The 16,758-nt window shown below is 51.7% G+C and overlaps 2 protein-coding genes and 1 long non-coding RNA gene across 7 annotated transcripts in view; 2 read left to right on the top strand and 1 right to left on the bottom strand.

Moving 5' to 3' along the window:
- The window catches only part of LOC112985871 (core histone macro-H2A.2), a 28,789-nt gene extending 26,973 nt beyond the window's left edge, over window positions 1-1,816 (top strand). For both annotated transcript variants that reach the window (XM_026104802.2, XM_026104803.2), the window contains exon 9: window positions 1,102-1,816. In XM_026104802.2, coding sequence (XP_025960587.1) covers window positions 1,102-1,267 — 166 coding nt within the window. In that variant the 3' untranslated portion in view covers window positions 1,268-1,816. The remainder of the gene's footprint in view (window positions 1-1,101) is intronic.
- Window positions 1,817-2,213: 397 nt separating this feature from the next.
- AIFM2 (apoptosis inducing factor mitochondria associated 2) lies at window positions 2,214-13,257 on the bottom strand. Of its 2 annotated transcripts, none has more exons than XM_026104801.2 (9): window positions 13,044-13,257; window positions 8,796-9,002; window positions 7,581-7,696; window positions 5,823-5,942; window positions 5,349-5,441; window positions 4,923-5,031; window positions 4,576-4,728; window positions 3,662-3,862; window positions 2,214-2,674 (listed from the first exon to the last, which is right to left on the bottom strand). In XM_026104801.2, exons 1-9 carry the CDS (start codon window positions 13,240-13,242, stop codon window positions 2,520-2,522), a joined length of 1,353 nt encoding a protein of 450 aa, XP_025960586.2. In that variant the 5' UTR covers window positions 13,243-13,257; the 3' UTR covers window positions 2,214-2,519. The 2 variants fall into 2 exon arrangements, with proteins under 2 accessions (XP_025960586.2, XP_064369702.1); XM_064513632.1 differs by lacking the exon at window positions 13,044-13,257 and adding an exon at window positions 9,365-9,441.
- Window positions 8,978-15,558, top strand: LOC112985872 (uncharacterized). Of its 3 annotated transcripts, XR_010389642.1 has the most exons (4): window positions 11,127-11,247; window positions 11,849-12,100; window positions 13,331-13,457; window positions 13,548-15,558. It is a non-coding gene; the product is annotated as an uncharacterized LOC112985872 (long non-coding RNA). The 3 variants fall into 3 exon arrangements; XR_010389643.1 differs by lacking the exons at window positions 11,127-11,247; window positions 11,849-12,100 and adding an exon at window positions 8,978-9,032; XR_003259853.2 differs by lacking the exon at window positions 11,849-12,100.
- Window positions 15,559-16,758: the final 1,200 nt, after the last annotated feature.

Genomic DNA, 16,758 nt, shown 5'->3' with positions numbered 1-16,758 from the left:
CCAAATTTTTTGGCATGGATCTGACTTTTGTTGGAGCATTACCATGCAGTAGAATCTAAATAGGAGGCATGAAACTCAAAAGCAGTCAGAAGAGTTATGCCCAAAGGCCTATCTGAAATCTCAGCCAGGTCTTAACTCACCTTCAAGCAATTCAGTATGCCCTAAGAAAGTCTTAAGCAGACTCTCCTAGGTATTTGGCTTCCACCATGCTCGTGTAGCAAGCAAACTGCATCAACACTCTTCAGTGTTGTGCAAAATCAGCAGATCTAGTATGAGCCTCTGCTGAACCTCCAAGGCAGTCTGTCATTGTCAGGCAGCAGAGAAACCCCAGCAAGGAATGCAAAGATGTCAGTGACACAGGATATGTCACATTTGTGATGTGTTCTCAGCCAGTTCCCTTGTAACACTGATGTGAGGGTGAAGGAACTGAGTTGCAGCTGAATGGTTTTGTACCTCAGAACAGGAATATGAGAATGATTAAGATGGAACAAACACTGTGGTCAAGAAACCCCGGTCTCAAGTACCTGGAGCAGTTGCCCTAAGACATGTCAACATAGTTGAAAACTACACTTACTGCAAATATTGGTAGCTTTTCAGTTCTTATGTTAGAGAATATTACTATCAACATGAATGAGGGAATGGGTCTTGGATTGAATTTGGGTTGAGGTTCTAATTTCAGTTATTTTTACTGAAATCTCAAGCAAATTATTGTTAATGACAGACTGAGGAAGAGGCAGATGTACTTTTTTTTAGTTTTTCACTAAAAAATAAATCATTCTTTGAACTTTTTAGCCTGCCCTGCATGGGGTGGGAAAGATTTATCCTAAAGGAGAATGTTAAAAAAAAGTGTTGTGTAGTTACAAAAAATAGAGGCAAATAAAAATAGTAACTATGTCAGCAAAAAAACTAATACAGTAGCAGATGAATATTAGTGTCAAAACATTGGGGTTGGCTTCTGGGATTTACGCGTTATAAAACTGACAGTATCTTAACATCAGTCTGTAGCTGGTATAGCTGTGGTTCCTTTCAGCGTCACGTGTGTCTGATGCTTGCGTAGGTGGCTAACACTCACTTGTTTTGTTTTCTTCCCCTATCACATAGAAACTGCTTCCCAAAACAGACAGCAGCCCAGGTGACCCTCAGAGCCATTTCCACCCATTTTGATGGCACCAGCTCTTCCTCCTTGAAGAACATTTACTTTCTGCTCTTCGACAGTGAAAGTATTGGCATCTATGTGCAAGAAATGGCCAAGTTAGACACTAAGTAGCAACGGCAGCCAAATGAAACTTTATTTTTCAACATAAACTTGAGTAGCATTAAAAGCATTAGAGGTGGGTTTTATTTTTTCAATGTGGTGAGGAGGGGGAGTGGTAGTAGTGTGATGTGTTGTGACTTGATGAAGAGCTGTTACTAGAGATGAGAGGGGTTTAGTCTGATTCCTTCATGCTGTCAGCATCCTCTGCCCCTTTATATCACCTTAAGCAATTGAGTTATGATCTCTTTTCAGGAGTTTTAGTGTCCCTTGTTACTTTAGTTTAGAAGTTTTAAAGAGTAACCTCATTTTAGATTTGTAGCGATGGATTTTCCACACACGCACATGCATTAAAGAAAGCTCTTAAAAATGTTCTGCTCCCTTTTCCCCTCCCTTGAGGGATGGTGAACTTCTGCCTCCAGTCCTTGTGGGGGGGAAAAGGATCTTAGAAGTGACGCATGAGGAGCCTCTGTTTTACTTTTAACTCACAATAATCTCTGTAATTACTGAGAATATTTCATGGTGATTTTCCTGTTTGTTTTATAAGAAAAAAGAAGAAAGAGATGTGTCAAGTGTGGTTATTGTTATAAACCCTACTTTTGCTCTGGAAACTTCTCACCTTATTAAAAAAAAAAAAAAAAGCAGCAGCAACTTTAAGTGTTTGCTGTATCACACTTAACACAAAAGCACCAGCTTTTGGCTGTAGTGCTGTGTAAGTGGCAAATTAAGGCTGCTGAGGAGATGTAGCCACAAAGCTGCATTATACTCTGAATTCCAGGATTAGCATAGCCTTCTCAAGGCTTGAGGCAGGCTTTCCAGAGGCAGTGTTGTGCGCCATTCTTCTTCTCCCTATAAGCTGCATACTTATAAGATACCTATAAGATACTGGTGATAACTCACCTTTTAGAAGAGCAGGTGTGGAGAATGCTAGGGAAAAACCCACATAAGAACAAACCACAGCGATTTTGAAAATTAGTGTTTATTGTTACAAATTAAGGTAAACCAAACTTCTTGCTCAGAGCTGCCCCCACAGGGAAGTAAGAGAAACATTCCTCCCCTGCTTTTACCATGAGAGCTTCTCTGGCAATTCATTTGGAGAGTGTCTTCCTCCCCTTTACAGCAACACAGGGCACTTCTTTAATGCACCATGCTGAAGAGTGGCTTTAGGAGATGCTGTAGGAGACAGTATCAGTCTGTCCAGGCAATGAAAGTGCCCCCACACCATCTTTGATTTTGTGTAGCTCCTGCTGGTTTGTTATTGAACTCCCTAGTAGGGCATTGTCTGCCCCATTGTCTTCCAGCTCTTGGAGACAAACAGGTCCCGGCTCTTAGCAATAGTCACCAAGAGACGTCCCACATAGCAACCGTTAATCTGGCCTACCCCATCGTTCCTGCCCATTGAAAGCAGGAATGTTAGCGACCCTGGAAAGGAGATGCAGAAGAGTAAGTGCCAGTTAGAGTTAAGCAGTTTCCAAGCTAAGTCTCAAGACCTGCAGGTGTTGCACTTCTCCCACCTCTCCCTCCCAGCTTCTGAGCACAGTATCCCATGTACTGTATGGCGAGCAAAAAAGCCAGCATTCTACAGATGGAAACCCAAGGAGAACTACTTGCAACATTAGCCTTTCTGCCCTCTGCTCTACCTCTTTCATTAATGAGATTGGTTTGTTTTTCCGCCCTTCGAGGGAAGGGTCAGCCTTTGGAAAACTGAAGGCTAATTCTGGTCTTCTAACTGAAGGAAGTCAGAGGAATTCCTTTTGTTTTAGAGCTGTGCAGTAGAAGGATTTGGCTATCTGTATTTTTGGCATAGAGTGACCCTCTCCTCTCAAGACTGAGTCCAAGAGATGCAAAAATACAAAATTTTAAGTAGACTAGGCAGCCATTCAAAAACTAAATGGCTGTCCAGTTATCCTCCATCCATATGCAACAGCTTTCAAGGTTGAAGTTCAGGAAGTATTTACATTAGTTGCTGACTAATGAGATCCACCACCTGGCCAGATTCTTCAGACTAGATTTTTCAGTCTATGTTTGTGGTACAGTTTAAGGGGAGAAGGGGGGAGAGAGTCAAGTCATTTCCTTGTTCCTAGGATTTAACTGGATTGTACGGAATTTAAAGAAAAGGAAACAAGTTTGACGAATAGAAGACACCCACCGGTAGATTATCGGCAAGATGTTAGTGAAGAAAGGACATGTTGAGTACATAGACTGACACAGATAATTAACTTCTACAGTGTCTTTGACAGAACTAAGATGAAGCCTAGGCTGTATCGGTCAATAGTCAACCCCAGCTGCAGGTCCCTTCATTTCCAGTTAGTGTCCCATGCAAGTTTCAATGTGTACATGCTAAACAGAGCTGTTCTCTGCAGAAGAGGAGCCCAACAGTTAAGGTAAGCTCTTACCACCTGGCCTTACCTGGCTGGTAGGTTTTAAGAGACTTGTGTGTCAGGCTGTTGATGATATTTGTCACCACAATGTTGGCGTGGAGCCCAGCATGGTAGGCCATCTTTGGTTCCTTCAGATCTGCACAGTCCCCAATAGCATAGATGTTCTCATAGCCTTCCAGTTGGAGGTACTGGTTAACTTTCAAAGCACCATTACTTGCCAGTTTATCCCCTGTTTTGACAAATAGTAAATTTTCATAAGGATTTTTAGTTGCTTGCTAGGAGCCCAAAATGCTGTTGACTGTCAGTGACATGTTTGACAAGTGAATTTTTTTCCCCTCTTCTACATATCAGAGAAGAGATGTTTTCTGCTTCTCTGTAGTTAATTGTTGCACATTCTCAGGCAATCAGTTGTCTTGAAAGAGTCATTAAGAGCTAATGTACACAGCCTGAGAGAAAACTGTATACTGGTCATACTGCTTCACGGTTGTAGTGCTACAGCTGAAATTGGGCAAGAAGAGGACTGAAACTGAAGATGCCCTGTGACACTGATGGGGTAAGCACACTCAGCATTCTTGCTGCACTAGTTTTGCCCAGAACTCAGCAAATGTGTACCTAGGATGAAATCCTAGCCTTGTTAAAAGTAGGAGTTACCATCAACTTCTGGGTTAAATCTGCCTCATGCTGAACTAGGACACTAGGGTTCCTTGGAGATAGTAGCAGAGGGAACTGGAGAAGATTGTGGACCACTTGATGTATGGGCTGCTCTGTAAGTTTCAAAAGATCACATTTCACAGTCAAGTATTTAATGTCATGTTAGAGCATTTGCTGTATCATGGAATCACCACGCAGGATGTGTAAGTTTGACTCCTAATGACACAGTAATCAAGTACAAGACATTAAAGAACTGTATTGCTTCTCCCCACCCAGTGTTTTTTCACTTACCAAATGCACTGGCATATGCTGAAGAGTTAATCTTTATCCCCGTGCACAGGATCACCATGTCGGCCGTAATCTCTGTGCCCTTTTCTGTCCTTACTACCATATCCTTATGGAACTGGTTTAGAGTGAAGTTCTCAAGGTTGCTGACCCTTTCACCTGTTGTAACAGAGAGCTGAGTCACCAACCTTCGCTAGGCTGCCCTTTCCAGATAGCCCAGATGTAGCTAGAGAAACAGGAATGCAAGGCGACAATGCTTAGTCAGAAATCAGAAAGGGGCACTTCAGCTAAGGAAAGAGCTGTTTGTAGAGCTTCAGAGTCTAAGTCTTCAGAGGCAATTGTTAAGTACGTACTTAACAGGAGGCGTACTCCTTTCCTGAGGAGAATCTCTTTCACCTCCTGACGGACGCTATGTAGCAGCTCCACATCGGCTAGTGCAATTTTTGAGTGAATGAGGGTGACCTGTTGAGGACAAAACAGCAAAGTGGGGGGACACAGCAATGGGAGAGAATTCCCCACATGCAGGGCAGGAAGAGCAATAGATAGCTTCCTTCCATCCCACTTAAGGCCTCAGCGGGGAGAGTTAATGAAAGGCCTCTGGAGCCCAACACTGCTGGTGGCAGGCTGTAGGAAGCTCTCAGAAGAGGAAGAAGTCAGGTGAAGGCTGCCACTGCGGCAGCTCCTGATCTGCAGTGACCTGAGATACTTCCAGCAGGACCATCACAGAAGAACAGTCTCAGAAACATGGATGAAGTCAATTGCAACTAATATGCTACTACCTCTTTGGCTGGGTACTCTGTTTTGATCTCTGCAGCCATCTCGACTCCAGCAGAACCTCCTCCCACAATCAGGATGTGCTGAGATTTTTCAATCTTGAAATAAACAAACTGGTGTTACAGGATAACTGTCACATGCAGGAAGTCAGATACCATCAGCCACTCAGTGAACAGACCTTTCCGCTACACAGCACTGGCCTAACAGCAATAAGCCACCTAGTGAAGCAGAAACAGAGGACCCAGGCACTCCTCTTCTATATATCATAACACTGTGGAACACTTCAGGTTTCCCCTTGCGCAGACGTCTGATGGTCCACTGGGGCATGCAGAATGCTAGTGAGATAGCACATGATCCCTGTTCTGGCCTGGCCTCTTGTTCTCAAACACAGGTGGCTCCAGATAGCCATAGTGGTATCTAGAACACTGAGGCTGAATTAAGGGAGGCAGCACTCCCTAGGAAAGAAGTTGACTCCTCACCTCCTTGGCCATGTCCTCATAGGTCTGGATGGCACTTTCCATGTCAATGACTCTGTTGAACTTCCCAGGGAATGGCCCATCACTGCCCGTTGCAAGAATGAGATGGGAGTAGTGAAGTTCCTGAGGAGGGCAGAAGGTAAAAGAGGATGTTAGACCTCTTAAAGAGAGCCTAAAACACAGTTGTTTCTCCTGTATACTATTCACTTATCTCCTCCAGCCCCCACTGACCCTCCTTTAATTAGGAAACCATTTGCCACTATTAGAAAATGACTTCAGGTAGAGACCCGATTCAGGTGAAGCCATGTAACTGCCTTTCTCAGGCTTTGCGAGAAGCAGTCCGCTTTGGATGAGGTGAGTGTTTTGAAAAGGGTACTATAAGCTTACGGGAAACAACTCTAATTCCCCAGGGACAAGAGGAGCTCATGTTTAAGGGACATCAGTCTCTTTTTTAGGTCTAACAGCCTAGAAAAGCTGTGAGTGGTGATGTTTATGGCCACCCCTGAAGTTACCGTCACAGTGGCTCCAGTAGTCAGCTGGAACACAGAGTTTAGCGTCTGGAGGGAGACATGTATACACACAGCCTATCCTCTCTCCTTCACCCTCTTCTGAAGACTCTTGAGATGCTCTGGCTGAGAAGCTTCCAGAGCTGCCGCCCACAGTTTTTGCTGGAGTTAGATAAGGATCTTTGAGCTCTAAGGTTGTGTGTTGAGCTCCAAACCCAGCCGCAAAACAAGAGATCTGAGCACTGGATGGAGTGCAATATTTACTGCACACTCATTCCAGTGCAGCTCTAGCTACTTAACTTGGATAGAGGGGATGTTGCTATTCAGTGCATACAGGCAGAGTCTCTCTGCCTGAGCTCTTCAGGGTGATTAAGTGCTATAGTATTTCTAGAAATTAGTTTTAGGAGGGACAGTTGGGGGCCTGCTTCACCCACCTTTCTGGGGCAGCCCTCTACAGAAGTAGGTCATTGGTTTCATATCTCTTTACCTCCTGGAGCTGCAGGGCAAGTGTTAAGCATGAGCATTTAGATACCTGCCCACAGATGGTAGAAGTCTAGAGGAAAGCAATCAGTGCCTGTCTAAAGAGCTTGGCTTGCAACTTGTTTGGGATCAAATGTTTCAGCCAACCTGAGGTTTAGATCAGAACAGGAACCCTGATGTGTATGTGTAAACTCTGAGCCCAGTGGGTATTTGATAGATCAGGGTTAGTGTGCTCAGCTGAATGGCGCTTTAGGAGATTTTTCAGGTTGTTTGCCACAACAGAACAGCATTCCCAGAGCTCATCCAACTCAAAGTGCAAGGTCCGGTTTGTGCATTTCCCAGGACAGGATTACATCCAAAACACACACACACTGTTTCTTTGCAGATGAGAGTTATTCCCATTCAGTAGGTGTTAAACTAGACCAGCTTCTGGTAAAGCTGCCTCAAGCAAGACAGAGGCACATTTTGTGTGTCCAGATGCCCTGTGGTCCTGCTCATCTTGCTGTGTTTCCCCAGAGGGACTCCAAGCACAGACAGCAGTTTGAAACCTTAATTTCAAGTCACTTCTCCAACCAGACATCCCCAGTTAAAGCCAAAGTAGCCTAGATTTGGAGTACTGCATTCTCACAGCCAGTACATAGCTGAAGAACCCCCCTGAGGAGAGATTCACATGTTCTGTTTAGGACTGGCTTTCAGCATTAGCAAGTGATCTGGTAAATACAGTGAAGTTATTCATTACAAGTTACTGCATCAGCTCTCGCACCAGCACACCCACCTCACCATCACTTAGCAAGACTTGTTGCTTCCCAGGGTCTATTCCAACAGCTTTGCCTTGTCGAAAGCTGTCCCCAAAGGTGGCAAAGTAGGAGATGAAAGTCTTCTTGGCAAATCCTGTAACAAGAGGAGACATCAGGGAGATGTCCCTATGTAAAAGTCAGGAAGCCTCTATCCCTTTCTCTCCTCAAGTGATCCTTGCTTACATAGAGAGCATTGTGTTATTGCTGCCCAGCAATAAGCTTCAGGATTATTTCCCTCAGATTTGACAATGCAAGATCAGCCCCTCAGAGGTCAGGTGACACTTCTTAATAGATTATTTAATGCAAATCTAGTTTGTCTCACTCTCTCTATAGAATCTCTTTTACTGTTTTGCCAGTTATTGCTTCACTGTGGTCTGGGGCTTTTCAGGTAGGATGACAGGGGCCTTTCTTCGTGGTATTTACCTCTTGGACCAAACTTTTGCAATAATTTTGATGCTTATTCCCAGCCTCGGGTGCTGGAGTTTTCCCCTAAATCCCCAGCTACCGGAGTAATGGGGTTAGCCAAAACTCGAGTGTAATCCCAGCACGAACCGTGCAGCGCAGACGAGCTCGCTGACAGAATGCTATAATCCCTGGCCGCGCAGTTAAGCTGCTCAGCTTTTCAAGCACGGGATAGAGGGCATCATGCCACTCAACTGCCCCTTCCAACTACTGTTGGTTTTAGCTTAGTCATCATGAGTGAAAAAGGCTCGGAACAGTCAGCACTCTCAGTTTTCCTCTGGGCCATGGGTGGGTCGCACTGTAATCCGCCAGAAACAAAGCCAGGCTCATCACAAGGAGAAGGCCTACCCTTTTACCTCAGGGAAGGGCTCTTATCTGCTTCCCTGCCCTTCCACACTGTTTGCATGGAGGCAAGGACCTTCACATGATCCTGCAGCCAGCTGCTTCGGGGAGCTGAAGGCTCTCAGAAGCCCGAGAGCCCGCTGAGCTATGGGTCCTCCCAGCGCTAGGTATTTCTGTTCTAGACAGAAAAGGTCAAGTCTTCCACCACAAATGGGGCGGGGAGGGCACTTTGTTTAGCCTGGTCCTCCTCCTTCCCTGAGCACTGGTGAGCGGCTGCAGCCAAGGCTGGGTTATGGTTAGCCGGATCTCCGGTGGGGTGTAAGGGAGGCCTGACCTAGCCGGCACCGGGCGGGGGACAGCCTGTGGTGACAAGGCTGTTGGGACCTCACCGCTCTCCACGGAGGCCCGGAGCGCGCCGACGTTGTGATGGAAAGCATCTCTCATATCCACCAGCACGAAGGGGACCCCCCAGGACTTGAGCTGGCTGGCGGCCGCGGTGCCTCCGAAGCCGCCTCCAACGATCACGACGCGCACGGAGTCATCCAGGGACAGCCTGGAGCCCATGGCGAGCGGCACGGCTTGTTCGGGAGGCAGCACTGGAGGGGGAGAGAGGAGGAAGCAGTCCGGTGAGTGCCCCTTCCTGGATACGAGGGGCTTCATCACAGCTCGGGAGGGACAAGAACACCAGCGCTTAACTCCGACAGCAGCCCAGCTCCGGGGCAGCTCAGGAAACTGCCCTGACAGCCTGTTTCACGCTCCAGCCCGCCCTCCGGCTACGGTGCCGGCTCTCCTGCACCGACCCGGGTCGCAGCACAGAGCGGCTGCAACCCCCGGCAGCGCCCGGCTCTGCGGGGAGGGGGGGGGAGCCGCGGGGTAGGGACAAGGCGACCCTGCCCGCCCCGGCGGCAGGGAGAACCCCCTCGCCGCCCCCAGCCCCGCGCCGCCCCGTCGCACTCACCCGCAGCAGCAGCAGCGGGGTCCCCGGCCCGGCCCGGCCGCCTTCCCCGCCCGGCTGAGTCAGCGCGGGGGCGGAGCGGGGGCGGGCCGAACCTCCCCCCCATCCCCCCCCCCGGCCGCCCCCCTCCCGCGGGGACCTGCGCCCCGGCAAACACGGAGAAGGAAACGCTGCAAATGCGGCCTTCCTGCTGCTGGCAGGGGAGGCCGGGCATCCGCCGGGGCGATGCTGGGCGCGGGGCTTTGGGGGTCAGCGCTGTGCTGAGCCCCTTCCCGGGTGTCCCGCCGCGGGGCAGAAGGGGCGACGGGTGCACGTTCCCCCTCTGCGGCTGCAGGACGAGAGCTGATTTTGTTGCTGTTTGTGTGTCCGCCTCCTGCTCTGCCTTTCCCCCTCTCCCTGTGGCCTGTTGGTGGCAGGTTTGCAGGGCTGCCGGCTGGTGCGGTGTTCTTTCTGTAATGCTCTGGGTGGGATTCCCCAGGTGTGAGCGCGGCCTGGGAAGCTCTAGCTCCTTCAGGTGAGGAAGGGCAGCCGAGAAGGAGGAGCACAGAGCGGTGCTTCCTGCCAGGCCACGGGGAAGGCAGCGTGGTCCGGCCAAGCGAGCGCCGGAGTCTGACGTACTGAGTATGTCCACTTTACCGTTCTTGAGCGCCTCTGCAAACATCCCCGGGGAGAAAGGTGCCTGTACCGACCGCTGCCCTGGCGGGGCGAGCTGGCCTGCTTCACGGGCTCTGTCTGATTTAGCGGGAGCCCTGTTCAGCAGCCGGTACCTCTCAGGATGCTGGGGGAGCAGAAGGCAGCACGGGTCTGTTTGCCTTGGCACTGCTCCATCCCGCTAACACAGCGAAACCACTGTCAGTATCCAGCCTAGCTGACCCGGCGCTGGCTGAGGTGTTGCTCGTCCGCGGAGCCTGGTGCCGCATGGGTCTCTGCAGGGCTGCAGAGAGGCCTTGCGGCAGCTCCTTCCCTCCGTGGTTTGCCTAGGTTTGGTACTTTCCTAGAGCCTTTCAGGAAAAGCCATGCAGGCCAGCCCTGAACTAAAGGTTTTCAGGTCCTTGCTATGCCACGAAGCAGCCCTAAAGGTCTAGTTGCCGTTACGAGCCGAGGGTTGTGTCTCCAGCCCAGCTGGCAGGGAGGGCCCGGCCGAGCCTGCCCGCCCGGTGAGCGCGGTAGCTGCAGCCCGGCCGCAGCAGGTCGCTGACGCCGCGCGAGCGCTGCGAGTGGGACCCGTCGCCCTGCAAAGCGGCGCGGCCGCGGGCTCTGCTGATGCTGAGGTTGTGCGGGCAGTTTTGCCAGCCCTGAGCGTTAAAAGGTGATGAGCTCATCTTTAAAAAAAAAAGTCAGGAGGGGGTTTTATTTTGTTTCTGAAATTTCGTGAACACCGGGCTCTGTTTATCCACCCCGGCTGGTCTTTTGCCAGGTATGGATGTTGTTTGAATGGGTGTGGATTCAACGTCCCTTTTTCTGCTGGCAGTGCGTGGCTGGGTGGCAGAAGGGAGCCCCGCTCCTGCCCTTGCTGGGGGAAGGCCGCTGAATTTGCATTTTAGGAGCCCTCAGAGGCTGTGCCGCGGGGAGGCTGTGTCGGAGAGCAACGTGAGGCCGGGACTCCCCACCCCGCACTGGTTTTAGCTGGAGGATCTTGTCAAGAAACCCACAAACGGGCTGAAACTGGAGGCTGGGTGAATAAAGCAATCAGTGGATGGATCAGCTTTTCACTGGGGCTAGTTTCCCTCCCCGTAGTTCAGTTTTTCATAGCTCCGCCTTTCTTTTTGCTGTAGCACGGTCCCTTTGCCAAGAGAAATGGCTCCGCTGGAGAGAGAAGTGAAGCCACACCTGCTGCAAGTGGCAGCGAGAAAAGGAGCTCAGAGGGCTGGGGGAGAGGGACCGAGGTAAGATGAGCCCAGCACCACCGTGCTGGAGATACTGGGGTGTAAAGAAGAGTAGGGAAAGGCAGAACTTCATGGGAAGGTGGCTGTGGCTCCTGGAGAAGGGGAGGAGGAAGCAGAAAAGGAGGTTTCCAGTAAAAAGGACATCCAGATCATGTGCTTTCACAGCACAGAAATTACCCCTAAGACATTCGGCTCCTGTGGCATTCCAGATAAATATAGCTGGCTGGCCGTGGGGATAAATATAGCTCCTGTACACACTGCAGTGTTGTGAGCTGACAAAGCCGTCCCCACGCTCTCCCTGGTGTGTGCTGATTTCGAAGGCCACTTTCCGCCCCTCGTTCCGCCCTTAGTGAACGCTGGCTCTGCGCCGAAGCCCACTCCCAGCAGAGCCCGGAGCAGAGCTCCCCTGAGCCTCCAGGCGTGAGGTGTTGGAAGGGGCAAGCGGGAAGGAACCTGCATCTTTTTCGGGAAAGAGGTGCACTGCTGGAACGGGGCTTGGACTCAGGGGCGCAACCCCCCGATGGCTTTGACGGTCACACGGGAGAGCTGAGAGGGAGCCACCGCTGCAAGGCCCCTCTGTGAATATGGGCTCTGCTTGCAGAGAAATCCTCTTCGCGGCCCCTTGCCTGGAGATGAGCCGGTCACTGCTGGCGCAGGAGGGGAGCACAGCTCTCTGCTCCCCTCGTGAGCAGCCACCTTGCAGCGGAGAAGCGAGGTTTGTCCCACTGCATATTCAGCCTGTGGCCAGCAAGGTCCAGCGGAGCGGTCGGATGCGGCGTGCCTGAAGCTGAGCTTTCCCCCTTGGGTGCTGCAATCCGGCTTTCGGCTCCAGCTAACTTCCAGGACTTGAGAGGTAGAAAATAACAACTTGTGCCAAAAACCAGGAAGGAAGTAGCACCGTGAGGGCACACGGCTGGGCTGCTGCCAGGGCTCCCGTGGTCTGGGCAGGCGTCCGTGCCCCTGCCCCGGCCCCTCAGAAAACCAGCTGTGGCTCCCAGCAGATGCGCGGCCCTGAACTGGGCCTGTCTCCGCCAGAGGGTGCAGCCGGCTCAGCCGCGGGGGCCGCAGCGCGGGGGGCCGCAGCGCGGGGGGGGGGGGACCCGGAGGGCTGGCGTCCGAACCGAGCGCGCGGCCCCCCCTCCGCCGCGGGAAGGGCACCGGGGGCTGGAAAGAGTGCGGGGAGCGGAGACGAAGGGGCTGAAAGCGGGGGGGCTTTTCTGCACCACACGCCGGGACTGTTCAGCCCGGCAAAGGAGTGAGTGAGCAGGGGTATAACCAGATAATAAAGGCAGGAGTGGAGAAGGATTGCTGGTAGGAAGGCACAGGGCCTCAGGGAAATAAGCCAGTGGCAGGTTTGTACTTTTTGTTACATAGACTCGACTGGAGGATGCTAAAAACCTTAAACGGGGGCAAAATCGTTCTGATTAATCCAGGGAAGATAAATCCTCTAGAGCTGCTAAACACAGAGACACACAGGACGTCCTGGAGCCACGAATGGCTGGAGGCTGGGACGTATTGCAGGGAAGATACGGCTCTGAGTCTCATCTTTGTACTCTCCTAGTACCTGCACTTGTCACCGGTCTGTAAAGAGACTCCTGAATAGCCTGGTGATGGCCAGATTTTGGGAAGGAAGTTCAGTGCAGCAATTGGGAAAACAAAACCTGTATCCATTTTAAAGGGATGGACTCAGCAATCTCTCGTACTTGATTTAAGCTCTTCCCTCAGATTGCGTGGACAGTGCTTCTTCCCACCCTGTGTTTAGGAACCCATCCCCTTACTAGCAGGGTTGTTCTTACCTGCACAACTGCCCCTTGCATTTCGTCTCGCTGAGCAAAGCTGGAGCAAATCCAAAGGCCCAAGCCTAGAAGATGGAGAGGCTGAGGAGGTAGTTGCCACTTCCCATGTGCTACTCGTTTCCTGCTTCCTCCTGTACCCACGTGGCCAGGTCTTGCTTTTACAGTGGCTGTTCTTCCCCCATAATGTCAGGCATTGCATGCATTTTACAGCAGATACCCACTACTGGGAAAAATTGAGCACTGTTGTATCCCTATTTTTCCTAATCATGTATTTTTTCCCACCGCAGGGATATTTCCACCAGACCTCCCACGAAGAAGAAGATACTGTCCCTTCCCTAACTTAGCCAGTCGTAAGGCAAATGTCTTCAGACTGCCTCCAAGGCAAAGGCAAAACATCTCCATGCGCTGCCAGGGGTAGGTTTGGTTTTCATTTGCATGCACACAAATGGAGGCAGAGTCACTAGGAAGGACAAACCTTCAAACAGGTGATGTTTCTGCCCCCAGGTAATGAGGACTATTGGGTGAACCTAGTTTTACATCAGAAGATCAGGGCCATCTTTCAGCCGAACGCTGCTGCTCTGAAAGACCTCCGAGCCAGTGTGTTGGAGACACACCAACAAGAAAGGCAACGCCAATGGCAAAAACAGTGCCCAAACCAAACAACTGAAGTAAAAGAAGCCTTTATGAAAAACTCAGGAAATGTCACATCAAACTATTGGCAAATGGGAAAAAACTTTGAATGCTGAAACAGTGTGGTTGGAGAGAGCTTTCTGTGCGCAGGTGCGTGCTCAGCATTGGCAAATATTGTTGCATACCTCCTTGTTTTGCTGTTATTTCTCTGGCTGTCTGCAAACAGATGCCTATAGTAAGAGCCAACCAGCTTCAGAAAGGGTTTTGTCTTCTGCCAGTGCTCTATACAGCAGAGGCACCTGGGGAAGCCAGGAGCTAGTGGAGGAAGGAGAGGGCAGCAATCTGCCTCCCCTTACTTCTTCCAGGCTCCCTGGTCCTCTTCATCGCACCTGCCCCGTGGATTGTATGCTCACCACGGGATGTCATGTGGTCGGGGGGAAAGAGGAGATGTAGGGAAGGGGCTCTGTGGGACGCTCCTGTCCCACCTCTGCATTTCCATGACAAGCCGGGAGTTAGCATCACGTCTCCTGGCAGGGGACTTCTTTCTGCCTTTCTCAGTTGCATTCAGGCTTCCTCGCGCTCTGCATTTTTGTCCTCTGAAAGTGGTTGCAGGGTTTTGCAAGACATGATGGAGGTATCGCTTTTAGCCAGCTTTTTCACATGCAGGCAGTCTGTGCATACACCTGTCTCTGCATCCTCTCCCAATCGGCTTTTATCCAGCGTCAGCCAGATCTGATAGACATCCCTCTGAGGATGATAAATCGAAGGGTGGGTACAGCGATGCCACGTGGGAAGGCCTAAGGCTGCCGCGAGCGGCCACGTTGTGCTGCTCCAGAGCAGCCGGTTGCGTTACCCGGTTGCAGCAGCTATGGCTGGAGGCTTCAGAAGGGCGGATCAGCTCTGAACGCTCCTGCCAATTATTTCTCTAACCTGTTCCCAAAGCCCTTTGGCCACAGAGACCTCAGCACCCGCAGGCAGCCTCTGAGTGCTTTGCTATCCTCGTCCTCCGAAAGCTTTTCTCACTTGAAGCGCCCTGCCAGCGTGTGACTCCTTGTCCTGCCCACCACGGACGTCGGGCCAGTTTATTCTCATTGTCTTTGCACTAGCCCTCGACACGTTTGGAGACCGTTAACGTGCTTCCCTTCGTTCTTCTCTTCTCGAGAGCGTTGCTCTCCCGCCGAGGCCGGCCCCCGGCCCCCGGCCGAGTCTGGGCCGCCTGAAAGGTCTGGCTTGTTTCCCTACCAGCTTCTGCGCAGTAAAACCAAACAGACCTTCTCCTAACTGCGTTGCTTCCTGCCTTGAGCGCCGAAGGGAAACGTCCCTCGCAAGCAGAGAAAACACACAGGTCGCTTGAGACTTACAATAAAGGCGTTATCAAACTCGCTGTGGAGCGGTCGCTCCCACGGAGACTCTGACGGACCGCCTGGCTACCTAGCTCTGCAAAACCTGAGGACGAGTGTGCTCGCGGGAAAGCGTGGCTCTTTCCCAGCTGTATCAGTCGCCTACTGCAGCATGTTCCCTCTGCCCACAGCCTCCCCTGGCTGTCACCCTTGGACAGTCACAGCCACGACAACACCTCGGGGTTGTGCTCCACGGAAAGGTGTTTGTGTGATCAAAGTGAGGGATGGCTTTCTGCTCGGCAAACTGCATCGCCCAGTCTTGGCGTCTCACCTGCGGCTCCCCGTTTTTTCTGGGGATGGACACGGTGACCTAATAACTCCTGTGCACCTCGGGGACCTTTGCAGCAGCCCGGGGTGTAGAGTCGGGTTAATCCAGGGCAATGAATTGCCTGGAAAAACCAATTCAGAGCAGTTCCTGGCTTCTCTACATCAACACTGGCTATTTTTTTTCACTTTGTAAATAAAATTTACTTTTAACAAAAATCAACAAAGTTTTTTTTTATTTATTCTTTCCCCAACAAACCTCATTTTTCATTTCCAGTTTTCCTGTGACATCAGCTAGAGAACGGCAGCCCCTGGCAGGCTTCCCTGAACCACAGCCCTCAGCACCAAAATCGCCTTATTTTTGTCAGGCTGGATAAACTGGTCACGTGTATTTATAGACAGTGCCTGTGTATGCGCCAGCTCATAAATCGGTTGCAGATCCCACTGGGAAAGGGATTCAGGAAAAACCCGAAGGCGAAACGCGTCCGCCTCTGCGATTGAACCAATCTTTGTATCTAGCGAGCGGTGAGGAAGCGGCCCCGGGCGGCCGGTACCAGGGGGTCCGGCCTGTCCTCGGCCGTCACCACAAGACTATTCTCCTTGTTCCCTGGTATGAAGCGGGCTTTGTGCGGAGGGGTGGCTTCAGGGAGGGGGCTGCCGCAGGCCCACCCGGCCCGGACAGAAGGGCCCTCACGACGCCCCGGGCTCTTCCGCCCGCCCGGAGCCCTGCCGGGCCCCGCTTTCCGCAGCGCCGGGGCCCCTCTCCCCCCGCGCGCCACCGGCCAGCGGACAGAGCTGTCCTGAGAGCTCCCACTCCTCTTTTCCGGCGAGGGAAACAGCTGGATTCCCGCCTCGCCTACTGCCGCGAGTGCGAGGGGTTTCCCAGGCGGCAGGCTTGTCTCACCGGCCATCACCCACCCAGCAGCCACGACGCTTGCCTGAGGCAGGCGCCAGGCCCACCCCGGGCGCGGCTACCTGCTGCGGCGCGGGTGCCCCAGCCCGGGCTCGGTGCGGCCTCGGGCGCCGGCAGCCCCCAGGCACAGGGTGAGCCTGGGCAGAGCCAGGGCGCTCGTCTTCCTTGGGGGAAACCCCTCCTCAAAATGCCTCGGCCGCACAGCTTCGGCAGCTGCCTTTGGTCCTCCGAAAGGCATAAATCTTCGCCCCCACCCCCACCCCCCAAAACCGAACACGTGGTGGCTACCAGTAATTTCATGGAAACGCTGTTTTGTAGGAATTAGTCACTTCTTGTGCTGCGATCCAAGCAGGTGCAAAGAGGATCTCAATCAGCTTTGTCCAGATCAGCCAGTTTGCTGTAGGGGTTGCAGAGAGGTCTCCGGTGATGCCCTGCTGCAGGCGGCACGGCGGTTAGGTGACACCTTTTCCTTACGGCCAAAACTGAGACAGCGCAGGAAAAAGGACTG

This window comes from Dromaius novaehollandiae, chromosome 6 (assembly GCF_036370855.1).
Source record: "Dromaius novaehollandiae isolate bDroNov1 chromosome 6, bDroNov1.hap1, whole genome shotgun sequence".
In the NCBI taxonomy this organism is placed as follows: Eukaryota; Metazoa; Chordata; class Aves; order Casuariiformes; family Dromaiidae; genus Dromaius; species Dromaius novaehollandiae.
The sequence above is the reverse complement of the archived record's forward strand: the minus strand, read 5'-3'. Positions and strand labels throughout refer to the sequence as shown.